The sequence below is a fragment of the Echinops telfairi genome, unplaced genomic scaffold (genome assembly GCF_000313985.2).
Source record: "Echinops telfairi isolate 266 unplaced genomic scaffold, ASM31398v2 ScPeMD7_7466;HRSCAF=8504, whole genome shotgun sequence".
Lineage (NCBI taxonomy): Eukaryota > Metazoa > Chordata > Mammalia > Afrosoricida > Tenrecidae > Echinops > Echinops telfairi.
This window is the reverse complement of record NW_022111366.1, coordinates 1,897,817-1,917,707: the sequence shown is the minus strand read 5'-3', so window position 1 is coordinate 1,917,707 and position 19,891 is coordinate 1,897,817. Positions and strand designations below refer to the sequence as shown.

Sequence of the window (19,891 nt, the reverse complement as noted above, 5' to 3'; positions counted from 1 at the left end):
TCCGCCAAGGAAAATGACTTCCTGAACATGAGTAATTTCATTACTATTTTTCTTTCTGACTGCTTCTGTGCCAATTCAAATATATGGCATTAAAGGTTTAAAAGGTTTCGTATGCCTCTCTTCTGATAGCTAGACACTTCAACACTGCCGTGAGACAGGAGTGCGCAGTCACCCTCCGAATGGATGTTGGCACTTACAGTTACTGATGGCCGATGATGAGCTGCCCATCGCAGCTGGACCTTTCACAGAAATGATCTCATTCACAGTTGCGACAACAAGCTCAGAGGTAAGACAGTGTGTCCACTGTGAGGTAACATGTGCAGGTGGGCTGGGACTTGAATATTAGAGCCGCCTGGCTCTAAAACTCTTAACAAACACCTGAGGTGCGAATCTGACCTATCACACCATCTCTGCAGGCCTGATTGCCCGAGCGCACAGAGGCAGGGGGAAATGGAGAGGGGGAGAAGACAAGGATCAAATCACAATGCACATGATCAGATTACTGGGAAAACTATGCCTGCAAACTACTATCCAAAGATGAAACGGACTTTGGGGTATAGTTCATGATTTAAAAATAAAAAGGCTGACGCTTCAAGGTTAGACACCTTCTCTGAAATTCTTAGGGTTCTATACCTATCAAGAGACATGAAACCCAATGAGTCAAGCAAGGCAGGCGTCTTCCTACAGAACGGATAATCGCTCTCTAACGTTCAGCGCATTTCTTCTCAACAGCATTCCTCCTGTTCTCATTTCCCCCTTCCTAATTCCAGCTCTGTCATCTAGTTCTTAAATTCAGAATACAGGGAGCGGTAGCCAGGGTGCCCACCACAACAGCTTGTTCCAAACTCCCACTGGCATGTCTGCTAGGACACTGCACTTCTCTTCATCACCGCTCTCTTGGCACAGCGAAAACACCCACAAGCCTAAAAACAAGAAACGTGGACTAGCTTCCCCAAGGTCATGCAGCTAGGATGCGAGAATGTTGATCAGTCTGATTCTGAATCGAATGTCCTTTCCTGGATGTGAACCTTGACAACTGCAGAAAGCACAGGCCGGATCCACGAGCACAGGATCTGAAGATAGCTAAAGAACATGCGCATAGCAGGAAGCAATAAAAACCGAAGATCAGTGGGTGAAGGGAGACATTGGTCAGTGTAAGACATGAAAAAAATTTTTATAAATTATCAAGGGTTCATGATGGAGGGGGAAAAATGACAAGCTGATACCAAGCGCTCAAAGAGAAAGAAAATGTTTTGAAAATGATGATGGCAACAAATGTACAAATGTGCTCGACACAACAGATGAATTGTGATATGAGTTGTACGTGCCTCCAATAAAATGATTTAAAAAATCAGAAGATCATGATATTAGAATGAGAAAGTTCTTGGTGGCTACCTAGAGTGGTCAAGTATGTCGTCTATTGTCATCTGTCTCTTCCTACTACTCTGTGTCCAAGAAAGCGTAAACCTGGACTGGGGGGAGAAGGTTTACTGAGAAACACAAGGTTAAGTCCCCGAAACATCAAAATAATGGAATTCATTCTTCATGTGAAGGCTTACAAAGAGAAAGGGTTGGAGAATGCTTGGACTTTTGAGTTCGAATGTGAATTTAGAACTTGGTATAATAAGCAGAGCACGCATGGAGTTCATGAGTGGGGGAAGACATGATCAAAACTGCTTGAAGAGTCGTCTGCCAACATAATGTCAGTAGCACGAGGGCAGCACGCTAGGTTACGAGCTACCCAGCATATAAAACCCGGATGGTAGAAAGGCAGAGCTGCTTCCGCCATGCCCTCCACGCTACTAAAGATTCTGCTTGAACAAGTCTTGGCATGTATCATCCATCATCTTTGTCAACACAGAAGCTTTGCTGGTGAACTTCCAAAATATGTTGCACAACGCTCAGACGAGTTTTTGAGGGCATCAATTATGCCTTTTAGTAACTTCCACTCGCCAGAGATCATAGGCTATCACATTTAACAACTGGACCAAGGCAGCAGGCTACTTAGTCCATTTCGTATATGCAACAAAAAGGGAATAATAACTTCTTTAAACTAAGTCTTCAAAACTATCTTTTTTTTCAATTGTCACTATGAGTCTGGACTAACCTGGTAAGAAATATCACACTACTAGCTCCTTGGCTGATTGATACTTAAGCACTCTATAGCTAGAATTCGTTCTCCATCCAGTCCCTTCTGCCTCTTAGATCTCAAATCTATCCATTTCTATTTCCCCTGCCACCACATCAGTCGACACAATCCTTCCCTTAACTACTGCAGCAGCCTTCGACTTTCCCACGTCCATACTTTCACTTCTTCCATCGATTATCCGCATAGAAGCTGGGGAAACAGGAGGTTGTATTATTCCTTGGGTTAAAATTATTATTCCTCACTGGCAAAAATCAGATAAGATTATGCCTTGCTTAAAATTTTCCAATTTCTTCCCATTAAACTTTAAATAAAGTTCAGACTACTTTCTATGGCTTCTATGATGCTGCATACTCATGACCCTCCCTTCCTCCTCTATCTGACCTAGCCTCCTCTCTCCTGCATGCATTTTACCTGCTTCCTGGTGGCTCTTCAAACATTAAGTTCCAAGACACATTATCTTGGTGTCTCTGCAAATGTTGTTCCCTCTACCCAGAGCATTCTCCCGTCTTGGAGATGTGGACAGTTACTTCTTATTCTTCAGCAATCCCTTATCACCTAAGAAGACCTCCAAACACACCTCGACCACTGGATCTCTTCCATTCAATCCCATCCTGTTACTTATAATGAATTATTATTTGAATGTACTTCTTTAATCTTTATCCTCTGTGCTGCAGTTAAGACTCAAAACTCCATGAGGCAAAGGTATGTGTCAGTCATTCACCTCAGTAGACATATATAAGCTGTACCCGATACTTGGCACAACGGGGTGGATTCGATTTTTGAAAGCATCTAATACTATAGTATACTCATTTTATCATGAGGACACTAGGACTCAGAGAGGTGAATGATGTCTCTAAGTTTGCCCAGCTAGATGAGAGAAGAATTAGAAACAGAAATCATGAAGTTTAAAAAAGGACCAAGTTAGGCTTCAAAATGAGGAAGGGGAATCTGAGCTACGACTGAGACAGTGGGCAGGATTCAGAAAGGTGGGGAAGAGGAAGATGGCTTTTTCTGGAACAGATGAAGACACTGAGACCAACCAGTACTCAGCATTACAAACAACTACCAGGCAGATCTTTCCTTATTGTCCCAGCTTATGGTCTTAAAGCCACAGAATGACTCAGATTATGGGCACAGCCTGGGGCAATAAACAAACAGAGAGAACCTACTAGGTCTGCAGTGACATGGAAACTACGGCTGGGCCTCATTAGTGTCCCGCTCTAGCCAAGTCAACCGTGGACCACCAAACACAGCACTTATGATCTGCAACACACTGGGATATAAACACTTCATGTCTCCCATAAGGCACCAGAAATTGCCTGGGAAGAGGAGGGGGAGGACCGAAAAATAAAATAAAACTGAAAAAGCACACCCCAAAAGCCAATGATCGCTGAGCCTTAGCACTCCGCGAGGACACCTCATCCTTCCCAGTCATCTCTCAACTGTAAAGTCTGTGGGAAAAAGTTTTATCACATCAGTGAGCAGTTAAGGGTCAGCTTTCATTGCAACAACAATCTCCACACAAGCAACATATAAAATATGAGCTTGGCTGCCCCTTGTCCTGACCTTGTTACCCCTTTCTTGCGTTAAATCAAGAGAATCTAGTCTGATATAGCCTTCCCACCATCACACCCAAGCTCTGAGTTCTGGAGTTGCATGTTTTCCCATATCACAGAAGACTACTCCTATATTTCTATTCTTCAAAATCTTCTCCACTTTACACAGGGAATTTTCCATTTCCTCACTGAAGCTAAAGAACCAAGGTCTTGACTGTTCTACAACGTGCTGGCACTAATGCTATTGAACCATTATTCATACACATTAAAGCCTATGGTGTGCCCAGTGAGAGACTGTGTGTGTGTGTGTGTGCACGTGCACGTGCACATGTGTGCAAGCATGAGTGTGTATGAGGGAAGTCAAATCGTATTGCTTCCAGAGTGCTTGTCCATACATGTACAGGTTTATGCCACACGAAAGGTATCTACACCTCCACTCTCAGTCATCTTGTCTTAGTCACGTTACGACGCCTTCCAAAAAAGGCCCAGTCAAAACAATAGCTTCTGGAGGGATCTGCTGGGCCAATGAAAGTCAAGGCAGAGAAGTCAGTTCAGGACACTGTGCATAACAACCATGCTTTGAGGATTCGTAAGGAGCAACACCTTGAGAGATTGTTCTCCAAGGACACAGGACATCAGGAGCAATGACTAAGAAAATGGAAAATTGCACTGCTGAGAAAAAGGTCAGGATAATTGCACGGAAGGATTTTTTTCCATCCTGAAAACGCACTGACTCGGTTTGGGAGGGTAGCACAGGTTGTGAGAATTTTGTTGGGAGGCCTTGCTCCATCTGCCCTGGTCTGGTCCTTTTAGAATTTTTTGCTCCTCAAATTCAAAGAACATTGAAGAGGAGCTTGATTTGAGTCCTGTGAGGACGTCCAAAGGACCTAGTGGACATGCTGTGAATTGGGGAGGCGGGACTCTTCAGGGAGTGTGAGAGAGGTGTGACAGTCTAGAAGTGTCAGGGCCTCATGGAAGGCACGTTGAGCAACAGCAGCCTCACAGTTTGACATTTCAGTTTAATAAAGGTCTCGATGATTTGGTAGCAGTACTTTTCGGTGTGGTCTCGGAGTGGAGGGGAGGCCCAGGGGATCGTGCGAACACGGGAGGATACAAGTGTAGGCACACATGGGCGAGCTCAGGAAATGCACCCCCAGACATGCTCGCTTGATTTGGACTCCTCAAAGGCCTCGTAACTGGTTTTCCCTGATCCCCGTCTCCATAGACGTTTTCTACACAGCCACCAGGATGATTTCAACAACAACAAAAATGGATGATGCTATTTGTTCAAACCCCTTTGATGACTTCCATCTACTTAGGGTAAGATTCTAAATCTTCTCTGCATCTCCATCCTACCTTGTCAGTCTTTACCCTTGAAAGGGCCACTGGTGGCTCAAGCCATTCTGACCTTTCTTTATTTTTCAAAATGATCAGAACCCTTCCTCCTCCTCCGCCTCCCTCAGGGTTTTTGCATGTGCTCCCTGCGCTGTGCTTAGAACAATCTCTTTTTTTTCTTCACTCATTTTACTGGGGGCTCGTACAACTCTGATCACAATCCATACATACATCCACTGTGTCAAGCACATTTGTACATCAGTTGCCTCATCATTCTCAAAACATTTGCTTTCCACTTGAGCCCTTGGTATCAGCTTCTTATTTTTTCCCCTCCCTCCCTGCTCCTCCTCTCTCAGGAACCTTTGATAATTTATAAATTATTGTTATTTTGTCATATCCTACACCGTCCAACGTCTCCCTTCACCCACTTTTCTGTTGTCCATCCCCCAGGGAGGAGGTTTTATGTAGATCCTTGTAATCAGTTCCCCCTTTTTACCCCACCTTCCCTCCACCCTCCAGGTATCACCACTCTCACCACTGGTCCTGAAGAGATCATCTGTCCTGGATTCCCTGTGTTTCCAGTTCCTATCTGTACCAGTGTACATCCTCTGGTCTAGCCAGATTTGTAAGAATTGGGATCATGATATGGGGGTATGGGGGTTGGGGGAGGAAGCATTTAGGAACTAGAGGAAAGTTGTATGTTTCATCGTTGCTACACTGTACCCTGACTGGCTCATTTCCTCCCAACGACCCTTCTGTAAGGGGATGTCCAGTTGCCTACAGATGGGTCTTGGGTCCCCAATCTGTACTCCCCCTCATTCACAATGATTTGGTTTTTAGTTCTTTGATGCTTGATACATGATCCCTTTGACACCTTGTGATCACACAGGCTGGTGTGCTTTTTCCATGTGGACTTTGTTACTTCCGAGATAGATGACCGCTTGTTTACCTTCAAGCCTTTTGGACCCCAGACGCTATATCTTTTGATAGCCGGGCACCATCAGCTTTCTTCACCACATTTGCTTATGCACCCATTTGTCATCAGCGATTGTATGGGAAAGATGAGCACACTATGATACGATTTTTTGTTCTTTGATGCCCGATAACTGATCCCTTCGTGCCAAGAACATTCTTATGCTCATCTTTCCTCTAATCTTCCTCCCTGTCCACAGGTGATGTCACTTTCTCAACATGCTTACCAAACTCAATTAGCTCTGCCTGTTAATATGCTCACAAAATACCCTTTACTTTTTTCCTTCAAGGCACTTATTACAGTTTGAAATTTTACAGATTAATTACCATATACACTCATGTATAAGCCAACTTTTGCGGCACATTTTTTAATGCAGTTTTTGTGGTAAAATTAGATGCCTCGGTTGATATTCTGGTAGGCTTATACTCGGATATATACGGTCTCTGAGGACCATCTGTGTTCCTCAGGAGACTGCAAGCTCCATGAAGAAATGAGCTCCATGAAGAAATGGGGGGTAACTATTTAGCTCACCACGAAATCTCTGGAACCTACCAGAGTGCCCAGTTAATAACACTTACTGAGAAGTGCTCAAGAAATATTTGTTAAATGAATGTTTACCTGCCGCATTCTTCTCTCGCTAAAGTCATACTAATCCCCAAATAGTAATAATCTGCAAGTCACCTCTCACAGCTCTCAAGAATGTCTCTATTCTGTCAATTCATATTGCAAAGTTCCCACAACCCACTTATCCACCCATCCACCACACAAGCTTTTCACTCTACTGACCTTCCTTACCCTCAATGACATTTCAGGTCCACGACACCCAAATCCACCTTGCCAGTTACTTATCCTTCAACTACGTCCTAAGGTACCTTCAGCATTATGGTGGGCCCACTAGGGTTTCCTACTGTCACGAAAACCCACGTCTTCTCTCAGGATGCTCCCCTCGGCCAGTCCTCTCCACCCCCTTCTACCAAGTGTGTTTATTTGCATTAAATTAAGGGGGGGGGTGTTCCAATGTTTTTCTTTATTCCTCAGTGCCACTTCTAGCAAGGCATCCTCTCTATCTGGTTCTCCTGTGAAATTCAAATAATTTATTTCAAATTTTCATTACAGACCTCCAAGCCAGACAGTAAAAATATCGTGGTTTTTAGTTCTAGAAAGCAGACACTGTAATAAATGCTTTAAACTGATAGATAGATGGAATCTTCACATACAATGAGTACAGTCTTGCAGATACAGGAGCAAACTTCATCTAACCTGGAGAAAGATACTACAGGACCTCCAGGATGTAAATAAACAGGGACCCATCAGAACTAAGGGCCCAGAATCTGGAGGGGGGAGTCAGACCAGGAACACCTGGAAAAATACTCACATTCATTCATTCAATAGACATGCATATACCATATGACAGGCCTCGACCAAAACATACTGGAATTTAACAGTGAGCAAAACAGTGATGGTTTCTTTCCTGAAGAACTCGCAGGGAAATGGGGGTCTTACAGCCAGATTATTGTAATGCAGGGTGTTACATGTTCTAATAGAGGCAAGTACATCTTGCCTTGGGAGCACAGAGTAGGAAGAACAGAAAAGAACTCAAGACATGAAGTATTAAGTCAAAGTCCGTAGGCTACCCAGGACGAGTTAGTCAGGGTGTGTACAAGTGCACACATGTGTGAGATCATGCGTCTTGGTGGGGTTGGGAGTGTGGGGAGTGTTTCAGGCAGAAGGAAGTGTGTATGTACAGGCATGGATAAATCCAAAAGCATGGCTCATTTGGCAATGAAAACCACATTCACTGTGGTTCCATTATGAGGTATGCATCAGGGGAGTGGAGAGAGACGTGGCTGAACAGAGTTATATGCAGAGCCTTGAAATTCTATCCAGCAGACAGGAGGACCCACTGAAGCGTTTTAAGCAAAGAAACAACAAGATCGGATTTGTGTTTCAGGAAGCCCACTCTGGCTGCCGCAGGGAGAATGGACTGAACCCCATCTCACCCCTGCAGGGCAACAGCAATTCAGACCACTGAGGAGTCTCGGCACAGGCGTCCCACTCCTGTGGCCTCTGCAGCAACAAGACAGGCTGTGGTGCATCTGGGGCGGATCCAGGCTGTGGCAGCACCAAAAGAGCAATGAGGCTTCACCATGGGATGGAAAGCAGTGGGGACTGGGCCAAGGCTGGGCATTCCGAAAGCTGGCCCTGTACACAGTCTTCTCCACACAGGGAAGCAAGCGGTGCCAAGCATCGGTCCCCCTGCGAGGAGGCCCATACTCTGGCTCTGGCCCCACTTCCTTCAGGCTGCGGGGCTGTTAAACCAGTTTTTATAAAAGAGCCCCCTTACCTCACTGGAAGAATTAGAAGTGAAAAAAATCCAACAACACTCTAACGGCAACCACATTGATATTAAGAGGTTCCAAAGAGAACAGCCCTCTCTATTTGCAGGCTAGCAGCAACTCTGTGCAGGCAGAGCAGAGTGAAAAGACCAGCCTGGGGCCTGGGAAGATTCTGCGACATAAACAACGGGAAAGAGCCACGTGAGCTGCCGCCAAAGAGCATCCCTGTGAACAGCGTCCACTTGCAGAGACTGATACAGTTTAGAAAGAACTGGTTCTGTGCTCTCCAAAAATTTAGACTCATGCATGTTCTAGATGGAAAATTATCTAGGACAGGGGACTCTGCTGAACTGGCTGAGAGGCAGGCAGAAACAGAAAGAAGCATGATGAGATGAGTAACGATTGTAAAAATGAGAATGCCTTCCAAATGGAAACCCGCATTAGGAGCCATAACTGCCTGAACTGGCGGCGGAGAAGAATGAAGCAGTGTTATGAAGGAAAAGTTTAAGACGCGCAAGGTAAAATTCTTTTTAATGCAAAGGACAAAATAAGCAGAATAAAACACTGAGAGAGGTTTTAACTAAAAAGAAGAAAGAATAGCTAAAGCAAAGCCATCGTGTAAAGATAACGCATGTTCCTGAAGGCACTAAACCAATGGACGGGCTTCTGAGTTAACGACAGACCCACTACAGATCGAAGGGCTCAAAAGTCCTAGAAGGAAAAAATAAATAATCAAAAGGGAATATACTTTGGCAAGTAGTGAATGCAAACCATTGTGTGGGGATAAACAGGCTACCTAGCATAAAAGAAACATCCATCTGAAAGGGGATTTCGTATAATTTTCACCTCTAAAAGCAAAGGAACAATGTCTAAGTATTTGAGGAGTTTAGGCTGTGACTCAATAAAAATTAATACCCAGCATCACTTAGCTGCTCCCACCCCCTTTGGGTTTTTATAACACCCGGCAGAATGCCTTGGATATCAGAGCTGTTCCACAAATGTCTCTTTTTGAAGCTACTTACAATCATGCTGTGGGGACATGAAAAGATATAAAGCTATACTGGACACTGCTTGCAATATAGCCCAAGCCAGACATTGACTGTATGCCATTTATGCACAAAAGCACTGAAATTTAAAAAGAGTTTTTTTTGAATAGTCAAGAGCTCATGAACTATGCCAACATATAAACTTTGGGGGGGGGTGACTCAAAAGATTTATTTAAGGGAGGGGGGCTTTCAAAAAGTCCATCAAAAAATGAAATCAAAGGACAACGGGACTTTTTCCCAAGACTGAAAAATAAATCAAAAGGTAGAGCCCAAAATAGAGAAATTTGTGCTATAAATGTACTAGTGGTTGATACAAAATAAGCTACATATAATTCAAAATATTATAAGTTGACTTAAATTGTAACATTGAGTATTTTCTGAAAAAAAGTATATTATTTAAAAATTCAGTTAACAATGTTAAGACAATAACAACATGGATTAGTTAACTGAGATTACACATGCACAAAATCCAGGGTGGGAAGAAAACGCCAAGAAGTCGTAAGAGGAAACTAACTCCTCTTGTTGTTGCCGGGTGCAGTGAGTCTCTACAACAGAAGTCAGCACCTTGTGGTCTAGCACCATCCTCACAATTCTCACGTTGGAGCTCACGGTTGCAGCCACTGCACCAGTCCCCCTGTGCCAACCCATCTGCTTGGGAGTCTTCCTCTTCTTTCGCTGCCCCTCTACTTTACCAAGCACGATGCCATCTCTCCTGATACCATGTCCACAGAAGGCCATCCGGCTGCTAAGGGACACTGTGACTGTCCTTCTTCCCAGGCAGATTTGAAAATGCTTCTGAAAATACGACTCTCTAGCCCCTACCTTTTTGCTGGGCTCTTCCATTGTACTGCAATTGATAGAGTCACGATAGTTCAGCAACACCATCATTCAAAGGCATCAAGTCTTTCTGCTTTCTTTATTCTTCCTTCAGCTTTCAAACGCATTTAAGAGGCAACTGAAAACACCCGGCTCGGGCCAGGCCCACTTTAGGCCTCAGAGTGCTATCTGTTCTTTGACACATTCAGCAGGTCTTTCGCATAGTTTCATTTTTGATACTAGAAATTTAAAAATGGAGTCCAGTCCAAGGGATTCTAAACATGTCTTCCTTTAAAAAATAAAAACGAAAGAAAAAATCCGTACAACATACCTCATCACTACACTCCTTCTATCTGTTGTCCTCGTGGACTAGGTCTACTTCCTTGAGTAACTGGAGGATAATGCTTTCATTTTTTTTCTTTCCTCTCCCTCCTCCCAGGAGAACACTGTCTGGGCTGAGGAGCAGTAAGGTCTTCTGAGCCTAGAGCGCTTACTTTCCTCAGCCCCACAGACTCCCACATCAACTGCACGTCACAAGCACTCTCGCATTGTGCATTGTGTTAGAAGATCCTCATTGCTACGGTTCCATGATTAATCTGGGTACTTCCACCATCACACTGTAATTTCCCATAGCCATCACCCATTGTGCCCACGAATGCCCCATCAAAACGTTTAAAACCAACCAAACCTTCCCAAGTAACCTAGTTTATTTGTCAGTCTGCTACTAGCTGTCTTAACTCTTCATTTGGCAAGCGTCTCTGGTGAGTCATGTGAACAAAGTTTCTGTCCTCTATAGCTACCAACCTGTATCTCTCTCTTCTTACGTCCAGCCGTTCAGAATCTGGAATAAATGATCGACACCCAGGCCCTCCTTCCCTTCCTCAAAACCCATGTTTCTCTTGAACCTCTTGCAATGTGGGGTCCTTCCCTTTTTTGTACTGACACCGCATTTTAGGAAATTTCTAATGGCCACTAAAATACTGACTGTGTTCCATTGGTCTCATTCTCATCACTTGAGTCTCCCGTCACTCACTCAATAACCATCTTTTGTTAAAGCCAATCCTGGGAATGTCAGAATAAGTATGATGATGTTCCAATCAACAAGAGGCTAAAGAGAGTCTTTGGGCAAGCATATAAACCAGTAAAACCAGTGAATTTTTAACTGAGGTGTGCAAGCTCGAGGAAAGGGCACAATCTTAAAATACATTTCTTTGACCCTGTGATACTAAAATACAGAGTTACCCTGCCACCTCCCATATAACCCTTTCCATTGCCTTCCTCATCCATTCTCTGACTTAAGGAAATTTTTGGCAATTCAGGCCCAAATTATGTGTCCTATGTACTTTTCCTATTCCCAATGACAGCCGAAAAAGATGGAAACTCTGAGTCTCTAGTCCCTAACACCTCGACGCTGGGCTCTGGTATTTTATGGAAAATGTTTCTTACTTAGAAAACCCACTTCAAGCTCACATTTTTACCTTAGTTCTTTATCTCTGTCAGTAGTCCCCCAAATTCTCCCCTTACTTATTCAAAATATAAGTTAAATCTTCTCAATCTCCCACCTCACCCCACCAAATGCTTAGATGGCCCCTGATATTTATCTATGTTTCATTCAAATTCACATTCATTCATACTTTCTACCACCTGTTGTGTTTATGTGTAGACTTTCATATTTCTTCCTAGTGGGTTGACTATGCTTTAAAGGCAAGGATTAGTATCTTTCTTTCCTCTTTGTCATACAGCATCTACTATTAAAGACAGCAAGGAGACCTGGTGGTATAATGGTTATGCGTTGAGCTGCAATCTACATGGTCAGTGGTTTGAAACCACCAAGCCAGCAGCTTTGCAGGAGAGACTGGGCTTTCTACTCCTGTAAACAGTTACAGTCTCAAAACCCACAGGGGTTCCGCTAGGCATCAGCATTGACTCCGCGGTAGTGAGTATTGCAGACAGTATGTTGGATATAAAGAGCTGTTCAACAGATATGTTAGTGACTTTACTTACAACTATTCCACAAGGGCTTAAAAAGTCACAGAGTCACCTGGATCTTGCCTGGATCATAGCTAAAGCTAGACTCTGAGTCACCCACATGGCCAGGAAAGGCCCTCAATCTCCCCTCCTGCATTTTGCAGGGTGCGTTATCCACACACTCCTACCCCCGACACGAGACCTCTAGGCTCAGGGATCTCTGAGATGAGGTGCCTCGGGCTAGCACTCTGGCCTCTGCCCAACTGACAGCAAACTAAAACGGGGGGTGGAGAAACAGAACGCCACAGAACAGACCAATTACTGAGTGCACACATCAAGTTGGCAGCAACAAAACCAAGCCTGAGTTGCATTTTCCCATTCCCCCTACAAAACACAAATGAGAACACGTTTGCATCCCAGATGCTGTTAAACAGTTTTCACTCCAAACCCAAAAGCGATATCCCAAGAGTCTTAAAAACACAGAGAAGTGGTTCTAAGAAAAGTCTCACCCTGAAGAATACCTCGTCTTCAACTTAAAAAAGGATGGATTGAAATAGGGACATCTAGTTCAAATTAAAAATGCCACTTTGAAAAGATTTCACTCCCAGACACAAGGAGCTTAGGTACCACTTCTGGCAGGATGTGTGTTGATTCATGCCAAAATTTTTATCTTGCTGAATGAAACTGGAGCAACTGACAGCAAGAGCAACGGGAACTCTAACAAACTCCTTAGGCTCATCATCCTCTGAAGGCGAGCTGAGACACAATACGGTCAGTTTCATTTGACCCATGTTAATCTAACTTCCATTGTTCCCTTCTGCTTAGCATCCCAAAGCACTATTCCAAACCCAAGCTGAAATTGCATTTCTGAATTAATAACAAGCACAGGAAAATAAATCACGTCTGCCCCAGGAGTGAACCCAAACCAAAATCAGCCAGAGAGAGGAATTTTGGAGTTGAGCTTAGAGTCAACTTTTGAAGGAAATGAACCTTTAAAAAGAAAATTCAAACAATAATCTATGTAGACAAAGCATTAATCTACACTGCTCTAATTAATTTAGGTCCTTGTAAAACTCCCTCCCCCCTAAAATGGTCATCTGCCAGAACAGAACTTCTCTGATACGATGGCCTGGGACCAAATACAGGACACCATAATCAAGATATTTATATTTGGGGTTCATCGACTCTCTAGGGATAGCTCTAGTTCCTGAAGGAAGAGCTATTCAGATCTAGCTCTAAAGCAGAATTCCTATAAAGAAGAAAACACACCATCTGCTCACTGTCCCCACTTCCCCACGTTCTCTTTCCCATCTGAGCTGAAGGTAGTCCAGAAGAGAGGCTAACTCCGGACAACACACTAAGAATACTCTAGACGGCCATGCCACATAAAAGGTCTGACCTGAACTACAACACAGTTCTGGCCACTTCATGAGGAATCAACCCCAAGAAAGGGCAACGTTCTCTCTCCTAGGCAGGTGAACCCAAGGTCTCCATAATGGATGGATGCAAACACCTTTGCATCTATGTGGTCATTATTGTTAGGCACCATCGAGTTGGTTCGCACTCACAGCCACCCTATGTACAACAGAATGAAGCACTGCCCAATACCCCGCCATGCTCATAGCTGTTTATATGCGTATGCCCATTGCTGCAGCCACTGGGCTGCTCCATCCTGTTGGGAGTTTTTATCTTTTCTCACTGACCCTCTACTTCAGCAAGCATGGCGCCCTTTTCCAGACACTGGTCTCTCCTGATACCATGTCCACAGCACATGAAACAAAGTCACCTTCCTCACAGCCAAGGGGCATTCTGGCTGAACTTCCGCCAAGATAGATTTGTTTGTGCCTCAGGCAGTCCATGATACTTTCAATATTCTTCACCAATACCAAATTCAAGGGTATCAATTATTCTGCCATCTTCCTTAAGCTTTGTCCAACTTCCATAGACATAGGAGGCGAGTGGAAATAGCATGGCTTAGGTCAGGGGCACCTTAGTCCTCTTGTGCAGCACATTTGCTCAATGCAGCATGTTGTTTGAATTCTTGACTGGTGCTTCCATGAGCATCGATTGTCAATCCAACCAAGGCAAAATCCTTGACAATGTCTATCTTTTCTCTGTTTACCATGATGTTATCTATTGGTATAGTTGTGAGGATTTGGATTTTCTTTACATTGAGTTGCAATCCATATTGAAGGCTGCAGTCTTTAACTTTCCTTAGGAAGTGCTTCAAGTTCTCCTCACTTTCAGCTAGCAAAGGATACGCTATCTGCATATTGCAGGGTGTTAATAAGGCTTCCTCCGATCCATATGTTGTGTTCTTCTTCATATAGTACAGTTTCTCAGATTTGCTCAACATACAGACTAAATAAGTATTACAAAAGGATACAACCCTAACACAAAGCTTTCCTGATTTTAAATCATGCAGTTTTCCCTTGTTCTATTCAGACAACTGCCTCTTGTGCTATGAACAGGTTCTGCATGAGCACAATGAAGCATTCTGAAATCCTTATTCTTCGCAATGTTATCCATAGTTGGTTATGATCCGTACAGTCGAAGGCCTTTGCATAGTCAATAAAATACAAGTAAACATCTTTCTGGTAGTCTCTGCTTTCAGCCAAGATCCATGTGACACCAGCAATGATATCCCTCATACCACATCCTTCTGAATCTGGTGTGAATTTCTGGTGGCTTCTTGCTAATGTATTGCTACAACTGTTTTGGAATGATCTTCAGCAACATTTTACTTGGCAGGTGGTCTCCAGGATATTGTTCTATAGTTTCTGCACTGTCTTGGGTCACCTTTCTTAGGAACAAGCACACGTATGGATGCCTTCTAGTCAGTTGGCCAACTCTTCCCGTTTCTTGGCATACATGACTGAGTGCTTCCTGAGCTTCATCAACTTGCTGAAACATTTCAGTTGGTATACTATCAGTTCCTGGTGTCTTGTTTCTCACTAATATTTTCAGTGTAGCTTGTACTTCTTCCTTTAGTACCATTAGTTCTTGATCATATCCACCTCTATATGCATCTACCACATGCATATAGACATCATATGCATCTACAGTACTATCTAATTTATAATGAGAACCACAGATACGATTTCAAATTTTCTAGTAGCCACTTAAAATGTAAGAAAATTTGGCAAAATTAATTTTAATCTTGCATTTTATTTAGTAAATCAAGACATCAAATATGATCATTTTAACATCTAACCACGATTTAAACAATATTAAGATATTTCATATTTTTCATACTTAAGCCTTCAAAATCAGATATTTTACAGCTAGAGTAAATTTGGACCAGCCACAGTTTGGATGTTCAAGAGCACTATGTGGCTCCCGTATTGAACAGCAAGTAGCTAGAGTGCTTAGGTTTGATAGATGACAGGATGGCTTGTTTTCTCCGAAGACCCAGGGAAGTTACTAGAGGCATTAGTACCATGGATAGAAAATAAAAGTTTTATGAATAAAAGGGGGGAAAACATAAGCTGATTTCTTTGCCACACATTAAACCAACTACAGCTAGAATAAAGTTTTCCTGGCCATCTTGAAGTCCCTATAGAAGACCAAGCCTCCCATGTATGTCCACTTATGAAATTAGACCACGCCCACCAGGCTCTCTCATTAAAATAGGGGCAGATACCCAAACTCCATTCAGTTCAACTTAGAACCAAGTACTTCAGCCACATAATCCCATCGATCCTTTTTCAGATCGCTGGCAACTTCATTACCTCTCCTGGTAGTCTACTCCAAGCCCTTCTCTTTTCTATTTTGTTAAAAACTGGGCCAAATACGTCATGCTCCAACTCTACAGATGGAAAATATGAAGGATTTCTGAAAAAAGTGTGCTAAGGCTCTGAGGTAGAGTGAAAAAAATTACCAGAATGGATATAAAAGAGCAACACAGCATTAACTTCCATTCTCTAAGTATCCAAGGAAATTCCTAAGAAGGAAAAACTCAAAGAATAGATGACTAAATTTAAGAATAATAAAATCATAATTTAAATTGTCAGTCTGTAAATAGCCCCAAAAGTCCTAAGAAATAACCACAATCAAACAAAATCAAATCAGAATACAACTGATCTTTATGGTTTCTGAGACTGTGAATCTTTATGGGAGCAGACAGTCGACTCATTTTTCTCCAGTGGGCTTCAACCGTTGACCTTGTGGTTAGTAGCCCAATGCCTAGCTCACAGAGCCACCAGTGCTCCTTTGTTGGTGATAAGAAGGGCAAAATAACAAGGTTGTCACCAGAAATGAAAGAGCCGGCATAAGTGCAAAAGAGGAAGGAAACTTGAGGGTCAGTCTAAGTGACAAATAGTAGATCAAAAGAAACAGATAATATTGTCACAGTTAACTTATCTATCAGCACTGCCATCCTTTCTGGAAAGCAGAAAAACAAAGAAGGAAATGTTTGATATAGACTTGATAGCAAAGAGACATTTATTAAATATCCTGGAAAAAGAGATTTTAGTAAAACAGCATCTTACTGAGAAAATCTGGCCCAAGCTCAGGCCCTTCTAATGAACATCAAAGCCCAAAGCTTGAGTGTGGGGTCAAAGAGGAATCAGCAACACAATCACAATCCTGTTTAATCTTCATTGGCATCAGTACTTCAATACCACACAGAGCTTACTCTCTCACAGGCCAAAGGAGAGATTAGAATGGGGTCAAGTTCCTAACAAATATATTACCCTGCCCAGTAGAGCTGTGGGGATCACGAAAAGAGAAAAACTCTTAAAATCTTTCTAGGTATTGTTTGCATGTAATTGTAATTAAATTCACAGTACTTTTTTTTTTCCTTTTTTTGGGAAAAATCTACTGCAGAAATGGCAAAAGCAGGTTAGAGAGAAGACAGAGCTGCGAGAAGTCCTAGCTAGGATCAAGACAGCATGAAGAATTCTAGGGGAAGTCCAGTTCTAGGAGCATGCTGTGGGAAAGTATGTTAAAGCCTGTTGGAGGGTTAGAAGCAGAGATGTGTGCCCTTCCAGGAAGTTACGTTATTGAAGATTGAAACCCTTTTTCTTTTTTTCGAATCATAGTCTACTGCTCTAATGGACTCCAGATAATTAGATGCTACTGATAAGAAAAAAACATTCCAAGACCAAAGGACAGCAGGTAGTAATGCTTGAGATCCAACATGACTTCTTGGCTGGGCTCAATCCAACGCAGGTGGGGCAGTCTCTTCCTGATCACATTAGCTTCTTTGCTTCTTGTGTGTTCTACATGAAGTCAACCAATCTCTCTCAAAGAGGCAAGCTACTAATCATGGGAGTAACCAGTTGATAACAGACAGACAGGTTAGGAGGTTTAAGTAGGTAGATCAATAAAAGGGAGGGAAAGAGGGAAGACAGAAAGGAAAATGATTCAAAGAAATTGAAGCCAAATTTTTCCATAAAATTGCCCACACCAACTTCAGAAATCTCCAAGAGGCTACAAAAGTATGTAGGGCTACTCTTAGAAGAACTGTCTATTTCTGTGCATAAAGGAATACAAGAGAGGAACGATGAACATGCATGATGGGATCATAAAGATAATGTCATCAAGAATCCTTGCCCAATCCTTTGCCCAATTAAAGGATGAACCATTGACGTGAGACAAAGCTCTGCCCATGAACAAAGAATGAATCCTGAACTTCTTGCAGCTTGTACAATTCACTTTTGCATTGAAGTATGTCCCATTTCTCTCAGATACTTACTAAGCATCTACTACCCGGTCAGTGTGCTCCTTTTCCCAGGTAGTAAGTTCAGGGTCTGTCACTGATGCTCTTCTCTCCTCTCTGCCATAGCACCTACCACAGAGCCAGAGTCGGAGCAGCTGCCCAGGAAGTGCCTGTGAACTAATTTACTTCCATCAAGTGGACATATGGGAATATATGTGGCTAGCACTGCAGGCATCTATGCTGTACAAAGACCCTGCTCGGTTACACACTGGCCCCACAGCAGCCCAGAGGTAATTTGTGAAAGGTTCCCAATTTCCAGTCTCCCTCTGGTTGCCAACCCAGGTCTCATTCTGGGGGATTCATCATCCCAAACATACCAGTCCACTGTGGAGGGCAGCGGCAGTTGTAAGTGTTGACCCCATCCACACAAACCCCTGCATTCTGACACTTGTGGTTGGGGCAGTCATCAATATTCCGTTCACAGGTACTCCCTTCAAATCCTGGTAAGAGAAGAAGACAGAGACAGTGAGGGACTCTCACAACAGAAGTGACCTGCATTTCCTACGAAGGAAATGGCCATCAGAACATGCGTCATTATCTCAGTTCAGCTGTCAGTAGCTGCTCAATCCATAGGAAAAAAGCAAAACAAACCCATTTCGTTGGCTTCTCAGGCCCCAAGCATAGCTAGACAATAAGAGTGATTCAAGTCAATGATATACTTTATAGCCACCTCACAAAAATGTCAAAATGCTTTCATGAGATAAAATCCTGGTGAAGATAAATGCTTACTCGAGTCGGATATTCATGAGTTCTGAAAAACAGGGTGTTCGACTTCTCTGAAGAAGCCCTAGTGGTGCAGTGGCTGAATGCTCAGCTGGTAACTGAAAGGTCCCCAACTTGAGCACACTCGCAGCTTTGCAGAACTATGGGACAGCCGATGCCGCACAGACCAGTCTTCGAGTCCTGATGAAGTCATTCTGCTTCGTCTTGCAGGCTCACCGGCGCGAGCACGGACTGAATGGAATGCTTCTTATTTTGTTTTGCTTTTTTAGATTATTTTAGGCCCAAGAATAGATCACAGAATGGCTTGGCATTCTTATCGGTTCAATGAGGTTGGCTCTTCCTGTTCAGCCTACACTCCTCATAAGGTAGTTATCAGCTGTCTGGAGAAAAGTGCTATACAACTGTAAAAAGTTCTATGAAAATGGAGTGGCATAATTAGACTTAACACTTTCAAGTTCTCCCTGCTCTTCTCTACATTTATAGACTTGTTTCCTTCCTCTTCGCTTTTCCCCTTTATGAAAAATGAAACTAGCACACCAAACTCCACCCTAACTGCCCGCAGAGTCTTCTTCTGTAATTTACATTCCGGCTTCTTCATTTCTCCCGCTTTGCTACCACGTCCCTTAGCTGACGAAGCAGAAGGCCACACCAACTATTCTCTTAATTGAAACATGGGGTGACCAAACTAGGGATTTGGTCTCCTCAACTATCCCTCAAGTTTCTTCTATCGCATTCAAAATACTTACTGAGTCTTGCATGGATGTAGCCATGAGATATCGCTCTAAGTACAAAAAGAGAGTCTCTGTTTGGGGGCATTTACACCTAGCGTTTGGGACAGGCATCGGGCACAGCTTACTTTATTCACTCCTTACCATAAGCTACTCTGCTATTCTACCTCTGCTCTGGTCCACTGGTGAGACATCGCTGGCATGTCTCAACACAGTGGCGGGGATGTGAATGAGTATAATCCAAGTATACTCAAAAATACTACTTGGGGTAATTGGAAGACAAGAATAAGTGAAGGCACGGGTGACGAAAAGGGTATTTCTCTAAGCACTTGGTAATCAACCACTTCAAGTAGATGAATCACAAAGTAAACTGGAGAAAGACAGGAAAATTTAGTCAACTCTGATTTTTTTTTTAAAGTATCATATTCATGTATATGTTTGATCATATGAAAGTTTTACAAACAAATTAATGAGCCCCAAAATGTGGAACTATCTTATCTCAGTATTAATTATAATTTTTTTAAAGTGAGACCAACCAT

The 19,891-nt window shown here is 43.0% G+C and overlaps 1 protein-coding gene across 1 annotated transcript in view; it reads right to left on the bottom strand.

Moving 5' to 3' along the window:
• NOTCH2 (notch receptor 2) overlaps nucleotides 1-19,891 on the bottom strand; it is a 140,169-nt gene that overhangs the window by 64,071 nt on the left and 56,207 nt on the right. The window contains exon 5 of the mRNA XM_045283711.1: nucleotides 18,219-18,341. Within this exon, the coding sequence (XP_045139646.1) occupies nucleotides 18,219-18,341 (123 nt within the window). The remainder of the gene's footprint in view (nucleotides 1-18,218; nucleotides 18,342-19,891) is intronic.